Here is a 13269-nt window from a genome sequence, read left to right as displayed (position 1 = left end):
AACAAGTGTTGATTAATCTGTTGTCTCACTTTTTCAGCTGCTTTTAATATGTCCCAGTTTCTCATCCTCCCACTTTCCTCAGTTTGCTTAATTTGCTGCAAACTCAGTTCAAAGTGGGAATGTAGTTTGCATTCATTTAACTCACCAGAGGAGAGGAAGGGCCAGAATCTTGCCATTCCTAGTAGGCTCAGGCAAAACCAAACTGCTGCACCCTGCCCTAGCTTGTGTGTTCTTGCCCTTTTGAATAATCTTTGCTATTTTGACTATATTCTGATGCTGCTTCACCTCAGTTGTCCTGGTTTTCACCTGTAAAATGATGGCAGGTATGGCAGATTGTGAACTGTGTATCCACTTGTCAACCCTGCTGTGCAGGCCCTAAATGTGCCAATAGGCAACATTAAGGCCTTTCTTCTCACTCCTTATAATTCATTACTGTTGTATTAGATTTGGGCAGGATGACCCTTTAAATATCTCTGTTGAAAAGGGGATGTGGACACCTTGATAGACAGAATCTTGTACATCTTCCTCTTCCCTTGACGAGCTGGGAACCTCAAACTCATCCCCTTAACAATTCTTCTTAGAAAGTTGTAGTTCAAGGAAAGCACACAGATCTTGCCCAGATGGACAAAGAGCATGAGGGGGAGGAAGATGGAATGTTTGGAATCTGCTAGGAACAGATAACTAATTTCCTGCTTTTCCTCCAGTAGGCGCAGATCTTGTGGTCATTTGTGAGCCTTTCTTTGTGCAAATAAAATCAAAGAAAGTTGGTTAACTAACTGTGGGTTGTTCATTCATAGGGAAGGCTCTTGGAGTGGGAATAGTTAATAAGGTTGCCAACTCCTTTTTTTCTTCTACTAGTCTGTGCTTTTAACAGTTGCTTGGCAGATATCATTGAGCAGAAACGTTGTGTGTCTTTACCACCTCTTGCTATTCCACCTGTTGACTTTACTAGTTTACCTTCCTCCATATCAAGACTTATTTACGAAAAGATTAGTGATGGGGGAGGCAGGATACGACAAATTCTTGGAAGTCTCATATGGAAGATCCCCCCCCCCCCACCGCCAAAGCTTGGAAATATTACTTTTTTGGACAATAAATTCTAAATTCACCAAGTCCATCATGCATTTGGAGAGAGTACAGGGGTGAGGAAGACACTGCCATAGTAAATTCATTAGTCTTTAAGATGCCATAATGCTCTCCACAGAGGTGGGATTGTTAGAGAAATCTTTTTTATAGCTGATGTTTCAACATTCCATGGCTGCTGTAGGATATATAGGATGACCTCAGAATATAAAGCTTATTGACATAAATGGGAGAAAGAGAGAGCGACAGAGATCTAGTCCTAGAGCAAACCAAGCTTGAGCTCTCCCTAGAAGCCAAGAAGAGTAAATTGAGGCTGTTGTACTTTGGTTGTATCATGAGAAGACATGAGTCACTATATAAAAAAGGAATGCATGACAAGGTAGAGGGCAGTAGAAAGAGAAAGATTAATAATAGATTATTAGATTCAATTAAGGAAGCCACAGGCCTGAGTCTGCAAAACCTGAGCAGGGCTGTTGAAGATAGGATAACTTAGAATTCTCTCATTCAGAGGGTCACTATTGGTCGAGGTTGACTTGAAGGCAGTTAACAACCACACACACACACACCTTTAAAGCCCTCTTACCTTCCACATTCCCAAGCATGTCAAAACTTTTTCATCTTTTTCTCTGACTACTGCCTGCATTTTCACCCTTAATTTGTATCCGCTTGTGAGACTTGTTTTCCCTTTCTTGCAAGGAAATCCAACTATATGTCCCCTACTGACTAAAGTATTTTTAAAGTATTTTTAACGATTAATATTTTAAAAATATATACACACTTTTGTGTGCATTTTATTTTCTCTTAAATATAGCACAACCCTTGTAAATATACTGATTTCAAATGCAAAGTTTGCTTTGTCTTGCAAGCAGTCCGGGGAGTATGAAATTCATACTTCTCTAACAAAAAGCTCAAATTGAATTTTGTCTGTTTCTACCCCAGTCCAAAGAAAGCTTCAAAAATAATTTTTTGGACTAAAACTCCCACAATCCTCCAGCCAGCATGGCTAATGGAACCTATGGTCTGTTGTGCTGGCTGTATATTGAGTATATAATTGGGCCTGTTGTGTTGGGTATATTTTGGTAATCCAAAAATAAAAGTCACTTTCCCAAGCTCTGCTCCAAAAGAAATTGTAGATAGGATTACAACCTAGGTTGCACACACCTGGAAAGTAGAAATTCAGAACTCTGTAAAAGCATGAGGTGAGGGAATTGTTGGGAACAGGACTTCTAGTTGCCCCAAAAGTCTGATCTGCTTGGACTTTTGCTATAGCAATCCAACTGTTGTTTTTAACCCCCAGGTCAACCCAAATCTGCCAAGATGTCCAGCAAGCGAGCCAAGGCGAAGACCACCAAGAAGCGTCCTCAGCGTGCCACCTCCAATGTCTTTGCCATGTTTGACCAGTCACAGATCCAGGAATTCAAGGAGGCTTTCAATATGATAGACCAAAATCGTGATGGGTTCATTGACAAAGAAGATTTGCATGACATGCTGGCATCTCTTGGTAACAAAGCAACATTGCGTTACATGCCATTTCAGCCCAAGGTGGTATAGCATGGTGCCTAATAGCTATTGCTTGCCAGTGGGGTGTGCAGGAGAGTGGGGCAGAGACCCTAGCAACAAGATGCCCCCTTCCCTCATACTCCACCAGGGAGGCAAGAGCCATGTTGGGATGGGAAGAGTGTAGCAGAAACTTGTATTTTAGAAGGTTATGGAGGGCAGTTACCTTTATCCTGCTTGCCAGAGATTTACAATACCTTATTCTGCTCCACAATTAGGATGAAATTTACAAGGGCCCCATCCTAGATCCAACCTAGTAACCATACTGCTCTGATCTTTTATTATTATTATTATTATTATTATTAACCTTTATTTATGAAGCGCTGTAAATTTACACAGCGCTGTACATGCAATCTTTTTAGTTAGATGGTTCCCTGCCCTCGGGCTTACAATCTAAAAAGACATGACACAGAAGGAGAAGGGAGTGGTGGCGGGAAAGGGTAAGAGGTCCAGCAGTTCCTCTCTACCTCCAAGGCCTGGACCAAGGCAGATGGACTGGAGGGAGGGCTTGGCTTCAAAATGGAAGGTTAATCTTCATCCAGGGAAAATACATACTCTCAAGTAGGATAATACATATACAGTACATAGCAATACAGGAAATGGTTCGATAAACAGGCAACAAAAGAACATCAGATAGTAAGCGACAATTATGCAATGCCTGGGAAGGCTTCTCTGAACAGGATGGTTTTCAACTCCGTTTTGAAGCTAGTTAAAGAAGTGATGGCTCTTGCTTGTGGGGGAAGAAGGTTCCAGGAGTGAGGGGCAGCAAGTGAAAAGGGGCGAATCCAGGATGGGGCAGAGGAAATCCTGGGCTGAGACAGGAACCCTTGACTACCAGAACGGAGGGCCCGAGTGGGAAGGTGAGGAGAGAGAAGGTCTGATAAGTAAGGAGGGGCCAGTCCATGGAGGGCTTTGAATGTCGACAGCAGGAGCTTATACTGAATGCGGAAAGGGAGAGGGAGCCAGTGAAGGGATGCCAACACAGGAGAGATGTGGTCAGAGCGGTGGGTGGAAGTGATAATGCGTGCAGCTGAATGCTGGACAGAGATTAAAGGACGGAGGTGAGAAAGAGGAAGCCCAGCCAGGAGGACGTTACAGTAATCCAGTCGTGAGATCACTAGGGCATGGACCAGGATCTTGGCAGTAGAGGCGGAGAGATATGGTCGGATTTTGGCAATATTGTACAAAAAGAATCTACAAGCCTTGGCTGTGGTCTGGATCTGAGGGATACACGACAGAGAAGAGTCAAAGATAAAATCAAGACTGCGGGCTTGCTGGACTGGTTGAATAGAAATGTTGTCCACAGAGACAGAAAAGGAGTGTTGAAGGGTGGGCTTAGGAGGAAAGACAAGAAGCTCCGTCTTGGACATGTTGAGCTTCAAATGCCGATGGCGCATCCACTACGAGACAGCTGTAAGGCAAGACGAGACTTGCTGTTCAAGCCTTGGAGAAAGGTCAGGGGCAGAAAGATACAGCTGGGTGTCATCGGCATACAGATGGTAGGAAAAACCAAAAGAGCTGATGAGTTTTCCTAAGGACAGTGTGTAGAGAGAAAACAGAAGGGGACCCAGAACAGAGCCCTGGGGAACTCCAACAGATAAGGGAACAGGAGAAGAAGTCTGACCCCCTGCAACTACTGTAAAAGATCAGCCAGACAAGTAAGATCTAAACCAGTCGAGAACAGAGTCTGAGAACCCAAGGTCAGAGAGTATGTCAATTAGGAGACAGTGATCAACAGTGTCGAAGGCTGCAGACAAATCGAGAAGGATGAGAACAGAGTAAAGGCCATTAGCCTTGGCTTGTAAAAGGTCATTCAAGATCTTAGTGAGAGCTGTCTCTGTAGAATGCCTTGGGCGGAAACCAGACTGAAAGGGATCAAGGATGGAGTTGGTTTCAAGAAACTTAAGACAGTGCGAATAAACAACCCGTTCCAAAACCTTAGAAACAAAGGGGAGAAGAGAAATTGGACGATAGCTAGACAAAGAGGAGGGGTCAAGAGAAGGTTTTTTCAGAATTGGGGAAATGAGAGCATGTTTGAAGTCCGACGGGAAGGAGCCTGCAGAGAGAGAGATTGAGGATATGGAGAAGCGAGGGCAGAAAGGAGGGAGCTATAGAGATTAGAAGAGGAGTAGGAATTGGATCAAGAGGACAGGTTGCAGGTTTGGAAGAGTTCAGAAGTGTAGAGAGTTCATCCAAAGAGGCAGGAGGAAAGACAGAAAATTTGTTAGGCGAAGGCGATAGAAGATAAAGAGCAGAAGAAGAATCAGGAGGAACTATCTCAGAGCGAATAGTGGTAATCTTAGAGATGAAATAGTTAGCAAAGTCATTAGGAGAGAATGATGAAGAGACAGGAGGAGAGGGAGGTTTAAGCAACGAGTTGAAGATGGAGAACAAATGCTGTGGGCGCCTCTCATTGGCGGAGATCAATGATTTGTAATAATTCTGTTTTGCCATAGAGAGGGGGCGTGAGAAGGAAGAAAGAACAAATTTGAAATGGATAAAATCAGCCCACTCTTTGGACTTTCTCCAAAGACGTTTGGCCGCTCTAGAGCAGGACCGGGGGTAAGCCAGGGCTGAGGTCTAGTCTTAGAGGAAGAAGTGCGTACAGAGACAGGGGCAAAATAGTCGAGAGTTGAGGAAAGAGTGGAGTTAAATAAAGACATTGCTGAATCAGCAGAATCCCCAAGATTTAGGGAAGAGAGAGATGAATCCAGTGTCAGACCAAGATGGTTAGAGTCAACAGATTGAAGATCACGAAAATGGCGTTCAATAGTATGGCGAGGAGGAGGAGTATAAATGAGAGCAAAGGAGATTATATGATGATCAGATAGTGGAAAGTCAAGTGCCAGGTAGTCAGAAATGGCACAGTTTGCAGCAAGAACTAGGTCAAGACAGTGACCAAGAGAATGAGTTGAAGAGTTGGAGTGTGGTTGGAGGCCAAAAGAAGCTAGCAGAGAGTTAAAGCGAGATGTTGTAGGGTTATTGGAATCGTCAACATGGATATTAAAGTCACCTAGGATCAAGGTGGGGACTGAGTCTGAAAGAAAGAATCTCTCATGATACAAAGTAGGCTGTAACTATAAAAATGAATGAATTAGAATTATTCCCATTCCTGCAGAAAGGGATGGAGAACATGTGGCCTCACATATGTAGTGGGATTGTAACTCCCAATAGTGCCTAGCCAGCAAAGCTAGTGGTGAGGGGATACTGGCAGCTGGAGATTGACAGCATCAGCATCTGTTGTCTTGTGCGATTTCCAAAGTGTGACAGCCACAGTTTAGCCATCTTCACTTCTAGGGAGAATTCTGGCTTGATTTGCTCTAAGATCCATTCATTTTTTTTTTTTTTAGCAGCACATGGTAACTACAGAACTCTTCTCCAGCACATTTCAAATGAGTTAATTTTCCCTTTTCACCATCCAGCTTTCATACTAGTACACAGAAACTGGAAGTACTATGGTCTGGATGATTCTGACTTTGTTTTTTAATGATATGTCTGTACACCTGAGGACTTTATGGAGATCCTTCATGTACTTCCATTCTAATTGTGAGGATTTTACAAACAAAACTCCATCAGTGATATCTTTATTGGCCAACACAATATACTTGTTGCAAGCTTTTGAAGCTTCATGGACTTCTTCATCAGGCAAGATGTTACAAAGCAAACAGGAGGGGAAAAATCAATTGGAGATGTTGGTCAGATGGCTGTATGTTGTTTCAGTCCTTAGTAAAGATGTTATGATGGGGAGGATATTTTTTGCAGGCAGGCTGGGCATGCAGCAATAGGGAGATTTTTCAAAGTTCAGGAAATTTAAAGTCCACTTGCAACTCAACAAGGAGCCCTCTTTGAAAACCCTGTGATAAGTTTGCTTTAGGATCACAACAGCAGAAACAACAAAGGACAGTATAGTTGTGGGGTAAAACATAGCAAAGGATGTATTAAAAGAGCAGCATTTGTACAGATGACCACAAGAGGGCAATTTGTGGTTTTACACTTGTGGACAGGCATATGGAATCTGTTTTCTCCTGGTTTAAAGCTGAGCTACTTGAGACAAGTAATCCAATCAGAAATGGGGATCCTGCAGACAAACACACAGTCATGCTGAGCAGACTGGGATTTCCTCTGTTTATTTGCAAGTCATAGTTATTTGGCAATTTCTCCCCCTTGCTTCCCTTCCAGCCTGCCATTCCTGATTCACTACTTTGCAGATTTCTGACTAATCCTGTTGATTTCCTAAGCCATATCTCCAGGAATTAGTTTTATGGGCAATTTATGGGGAAGGCCTCTAGCAAGAGGAGCATTCACCTTTGTTTGAGAGAAGAAGCTACCATTTTATTGCCTTTGCTTAGCTGGACTATAGTATAATGGAGATTATCAAGGGGGGGGGGGAGTTGGAAGTAAAAGGCATAGTCCCAGCATAATTACACAGTTAAGTCCTGGGAATGGTTTGGTTGCAGGAGCATTCCTGGATCTTCATGGGAGAAGTCCTGGATGAACACGATGTGTCTGAAAATCTGGTGCAAATATGCTGGGAGTATGCCTTTTATTCCTGGCTTTTCTTCCCCGTCTGATAATCTCCCATGTTTATATCCAAGATTTCTGTTACTGTTCTCTTGTAGAAAGAAAGGAGCAAGCCTCACAATGCTTGTGTGTTTGTATCTGTGCACACGCTTACATGCCTTCAAAGTCACCTGTCAACTTGTGAATTTCACAGGGTTTTCTTAGACAAGAAATACTCAGAGGTGTTTTTGACAGTTCCTTCCTCTGAAATACAGCCCACAACACCTGATATTCTTTAGTGATCTCCCATCCAAGTTACTAGCCAGGGCTGAACCATCTTTGTTTCCATGATCAGATAGGATCTGGTGCCTTTAACATATGTAGGACCCCATTGCAAGGATACAGCCATGCTAACTGACCTGAGCTGCTGATAAAGCTTTTGGTCATTTCCCCCCGCCCTTTGGATTATTTCTGGTGACGAAATTTATCCAAATAAAGAAATAAATGTTATCCAATAGTTTTATCCTGTAACCAAAGGCTAACCTATACTGCATTCCAGTAGCCACTTTTTTATTTTATTTTTTATTTTAATTTGTATTCTGTTCTACAGCTGGAGAAGCTTTCACAGTGACTTACTTCAGGGTAACAAGTCATAATACACAAGGCATAATACAAATGAAAAATAGGATGGAGAGGCAAAAGGAAAAGAAGGAAACCTAGGAATTAGTTCTTAATATTTGGGTGCATCCACACTGCACCATTATAGCCATTTGATAGTACTTTTATCTGCCATGGCTCCATTTTACAGGACTATGGGATTTGAAGTATTGTGAGGTGTTCCAAATTCCCAACTAGCAAGCTGTAGTCCAGGCCTCTGAACAACAGGAGTAAAATTCAGGTCCTTCACCAATTATAAATCCCAGGATTCCATTGGATGGAGCCATAGCAGTTGAAGTGGTATTGAGGTGATATAACTGTGTAGTGTGAATAGACCCATCATGAAGTCTGGTGGGATGAATGTTGGATGACAAGGAGGGGAAAGGCAAAGCCCAGTAGAGGTAGCTTTTCAAGAGCATTTCTTTCATTCTCTTGTTCTATATTTTGGCAGAATGGCTTAGCTGCAAATTGTAAGCCACTTTGAGTACCAGTTTTAGGGGGAAAGAATAATATAATAAATAAAGGTGGTGGTGGTGGTGGTGATGATGATGATGATGATAAATATGGGAAGCAGCAGCATGTAAATCCCATCAAATAGAACGGGACTTACTTTTTCAGTATATGTATAGGGTTGTGCTGTTATGGCTTTGTGTAGGAAGGACAAATAATTAATAAAAACTTGATGTGAAGCCTCAGTCTCTGTTCCAGAGATACCATATGTTTGTAGCATCAGCTTGTGCTACACTCAGAGCATCAATGAATCTAAGCTGGAATTATGCATTATTGGAGAGGATACAAGGCAAATCTGGGGATATGCACATGATCTAAGGGATCAATTTTAATAGGATTTTTGGATTTTATATGTATTCTCAGTGTGAGCTGTCATATTCAGATAAAGATGCTGCCTGCAGTAAGGCACACAGTGTTGGTTATTACCTTTAAAGCCCTGCATGGTTTGGATCCAGGTTACTTACAGGATCACCTCCTCCCATATAATCTGCCTCATACACTCAGGTCCTCTGGTGCACATACATTCCAGTCAGCAAGGACTAGGTTAGCAACTCTCAACCAGAGGATGTTTTCTTCACCGCCCCTAGACTGTGGAATGACCTGCAGGAAGAGATCCTGTCCAAATTGAAAAGAGCATTAAAGACCAGTCTCTTCCAGCAGGCTTATCCAGATTATTTTTAAATTCTGAATTTTAAATTCTGAATTTCAAAAGTGCAGTTTTAATATGTGTACATCTTGTTCTTTTAAACTGATATGTGTTTTAAGTGATGGGTTTTTAACTGATGTTTTCAGTTAATTGTCAATCCATGGGGAGAAGTGGGTAAGGAATAAATATTATTAGCAGTACTACTACTAGTAGTGGTACATTTATACTCTCCAATACATATCTCTTGAGGAGAAAAATGAACTTTTCATATGGTTCAAGATATATGTATGAATATGTGGTTTATGTTTAAAAGATATGTTTAATGCTAGAAATAATCTCACTTCCAACTCTGTACATAATACAGATTAGTTAATGGTTGGAAACATCTGAGCATATGCTCCTGCTTCGTAAACTAAGAATATAGCAGTGGGTCAGTGGCAAATCTAATACGTTTTACTTGTTTTATTTTATATCCTACCTTTTTCTTAATATGGAACCCAACATGATTTATGACAAATAAAAACAAGGTACATTTAAAATTTTATTGTATCTGAGTTTTAAAAAACAAACACAAATTCTGTTAAAAGCACCAGGTTAACTGTTTAAAACCCATTTAAACATAATAAAGAGGATAAAAGCTCAGCACACCCCATTCAAAGAAGTGTCTGCTACATGGGTGAAGAACTAAAGCCTGCCAGTGGAAAGAGGGCACAGAGAGAGCCAACTTAAACTGTTGTGGGAGGAAGTTCCAAAGCCTGGGAGCAGCCACTGAGTTCAGAACACCTCGCCATACTACAAATCCTATGATTTTGTAAGATGGAGCCACTCTCATGTCCTCACCAAACATTCCTGTGATGTTTTGGGACCAAGAGAAAGCCCTCCCACAAAGATCTTAAAACTTAGTTTCATATAGGGAGATACTATCTTTCAGATAGCCTGGGCTCAAGCCATATAGGACTTTAAAGTTAAGAACCAGTACTTTGAATTCTGTCCAGAAACAGACTCATGGCCTGTTAAGCTTTTTCAACAAGGGTGTAACAGGTTATATATCTCCTGCTGCCAGCACGGGATTTTGAACCTGCTGAAGTTTTTGAGCACTTTCCAAAGGCAGTCTTGCATAGAGTGTATTAGAATTCCCTACTACCACCAAAATGATATAATGCACTAAAGCTCTAGCAGTGGTCTTAAGGTTGAGCCTTCAAGAACCAAGGGCATGGAAACCAAGTGCTAACCGCCCACCCATCTACATTTTTCAGGGAAGAATCCCACTGATGAGTACTTGGAAGGCATGATGAGTGAAGCTCCTGGACCCATCAATTTCACCATGTTCCTCACCATGTTTGGAGAGAAGCTGAATGGCACTGATCCAGAAGATGTCATCCGCAATGCTTTTGCCTGTTTTGATGAGGAGGCCACAGGTATGCAGATCATCTCTCCACTGCACACTTTGGGAAATGCTAACTTTTTGGACTGTAACAATAGCAATAGCAAGTACATTTCTATACCACTTATCAGTGCACTTAAGCACTCCCTAAGCGGTTTACAAAGTGTAAGCTAAGCTAATTGGCTGTACCTTCCAAAATCCCCCAACTGGCATGGCCAATGGAGGATACTGTTCAAAAAAGTAAAATTTCCTAATTTATGTTCCAATACAATACAAGGTTCTCAGTTAATATGTCTTTGAAGAATGCATCTGACTAGCACACTATCTTTGGAAAATGAGTTATTTATTCCTATTACAGGTATACCTCACTTAACATTTACAAAGTAGATATGTGTCTGGACATACTTCTTTAACAGAACATTTGGTACCAGAGGTAGAAAGGCATGGAAAGAATAGGTTCCTGCACCACACATAGAAACTACACTTCAACATGTTTCAGCAAACTTTTTATTCCAAACAATATCCATGTGTGAAATGAAACAACCAGGTCAAGTAAGCCTTGCATAAGTAAACAAAAACCTTTTGAACTCTCTAGAGACCACTTGAAAGCTTCTTCCAAAATGATACCTGGGATGTCTTTTTCTGTCACCAGTAACACTTTTATTCCATTTTGGTGGCTAAAAGTACAGATCTTTGCCTTTTTAACATGCTGGGGCTAGTGGTGAGCCACACTTATCTGCTCTTTTTCTGTTTTCCTGTTCACATATGCTCAGTAAGGGATCCTGAAGGCAACCATTTACCTTGCCTGTTGTAGTCAGCCATACAGAATTACAGTAGGATAGGGTGGATTTGAATCCTGCTTTTTCCAGGTCAAGCTTTATTGCATTGTTCACTGCACACATGCTGCAGCAGCCCAATACTAGAAAATCTTTTTCTCCAGCACTCCTTCACCATTTTCCCACTGCTGATACTACTAAAAGACTTCCAGTTAAACAGAGGACAAGGTGGAAAGGTAGAGGCATAAAAAGACTTTGTAAAAAGGAGCTTCTTTGTCAAAGGCTTCGTTAACTTAGGAATACCTGCATTTTTATTTGCCCCATTGACAGTTACCATTAAGCCAAAAGCACACTAAAAATAAAATAATAAGACAAATTGATGGATATTAATCAAAACATTGAAAGTCCAATATACCTTGTATTTACAATAACCGTAAAAATAAAGCATAACAGCCGAAGCAAACAATAACAAACAAGTGAAACATAAAAGCTAATTACATTACTTAATCAAGTGATAATGGATGACAAATAGGATGTAAGAGAAATCTAGCACCCAACCTAGGCCACCTAACCTCGATTTAGGCAGTCTAAATTCAAAGCTATAAGAGAAATGCAAATTTACCATTGAAGTGTAGAGATCTGAATTCTTGGATGGTTTCAATGAAAAGGTCACAAAAATATTTTTAAGCTTCTTTGTTTTTTAAATTTCCAAAAATGCTTAAAAATAATCCATAAAAGTTTAGAAAACCCAAGGTGATAAAATCAAGGCCTATCATGGGGAGTTGGGGCAGCAAAAATGAAGAGAAAAATTCAAGAGAAACTATTTCTCCCCTTAGAAGATGAGCTATCCAGGTGCGTTTTTAAAAAGGTTGCAGGCCAGCAGGTCAAGCAGCTAAAATTATCAGAGCAGAGCAGAAAGTGATAACCAGTGACCCGTTCTATCATCTTTTTTTCCCCAAGCAAAGATATATTAAACCCTTTGCATCTAGTAAGATGCCCAAAGCTTCTGTTTCTTCCAGTTGAGTGAATCATCTCTCCAATTAAAACTAGTTCTATATTGAGTAATTATTGGATCATAACTTTAGCAAACTTCTTGTTTGATCTCCCCCTTTTAATTGTAAAATACCTTCCAGATTTCCATTATCAAAACTTCAATGCCATCTCTTGGCACCCAGAGGTTTTCCCTGGTTCACCAAGTCAGAGACCATAAATCTGTCATCCAGCTTTTAATTGAAGCAGGGAACATGAGATGTTTTTATTCTTGGAAAAAAGACTAAAATAAATTTTGAATAAACATATTCCCCTCCCACAATGAAAGTTTAAATTTTAACATTGATGTGTGAAAAAAGCCATAAAGTAATAAAGGAAATGTGAAAAACATCTTTTCACACAAAACATTTTAAAAATAATTTGTTAATGGCTATGCTTCTGTATTATTTCATAGCTGGACAGCTGGGAGATAAACTCTCATTTTCAAAGATTATGTTACTGGGGGATGTTCTGGGTACTATGTTATTTTCAAACTTTTATTAATTCCAGCCCAAGGGAGTAAAACATTCTTATTCTATCTCTCATCTCAAGGATGCATCCTGGCTTCCAATTTTCAGTACAGCTGTAAAGTTATATCATGGCATTCATGAACCAAAAGTGTGTTGTTTTTTCTTCACAAGAGGTCCAGGCTTTGGCAGGCCTCTTCCTTGTTCACAGTACTCCAAAATATAAAATGGAGGGTGCTGTTCTACTTGTGTTCTTCTAGTGGCTTCCCCTAAGCAGCTATGGGATGAACATAATGTTGATCCATCATGGTCCTTCTTATGGTCTTTGAAAATGGGTCCAAGTAGCACTTGGGCAAAACTCTTTTAGCTTTAGCTCTGTCTGTTTGTGTCCTCTCTTGCAAGTTTCTCTCTTGAGAAACTAGTTAATGTTCAAGTAGCATAAAGCTCTGTCATGATACTTAGCCAGAGGTCCAATCATCTTGGCAAGGGTACTGTTGAGCTTACTTTTTGGTTATGGGAGTAGAGCTGTGCCTCAACTGTTTGGCAGCCATTCTACAGCCAAGAAGCAATCATTACATAAGGAGGTATTGGATTATCTCCTTCTCAAGTGTCCAAGCAACTGTGTAAATTACCAAGAGAATTCCTACTACAGAGCAGGGA

General features: G+C 40.8%; 1 protein-coding gene across 2 annotated transcripts in view; it reads left to right on the top strand.

Annotated features, from left to right (window-relative positions):
• The window catches only part of LOC149315766 (myosin regulatory light polypeptide 9), a 56154-nt gene that overhangs the window by 38989 nt on the left and 3896 nt on the right, over positions 1-13269 (top strand). For both annotated transcript variants that reach the window (XM_089514052.1, XM_089514051.1), the window contains exons 2-3: positions 2381-2584; positions 10210-10371. In XM_089514052.1, the coding sequence (XP_089370178.1) occupies positions 2401-2584; positions 10210-10371 (346 nt within the window). In that variant the 5' untranslated portion in view covers positions 2381-2400. The remainder of the gene's footprint in view (positions 1-2380; positions 2585-10209; positions 10372-13269) is intronic.

The sequence above is a fragment of the Sceloporus occidentalis genome, unplaced genomic scaffold, assembly GCF_023333645.1.
Source record: "Sceloporus occidentalis isolate IW3139 unplaced genomic scaffold, rSceOcc1.0.p SCAF_3, whole genome shotgun sequence".
In the NCBI taxonomy this organism is placed as follows: domain Eukaryota; kingdom Metazoa; phylum Chordata; class Lepidosauria; order Squamata; family Phrynosomatidae; genus Sceloporus; species Sceloporus occidentalis.
The sequence above is the reverse complement of the archived record's forward strand: the minus strand, read 5'-3'. Positions and strand labels throughout refer to the sequence as shown.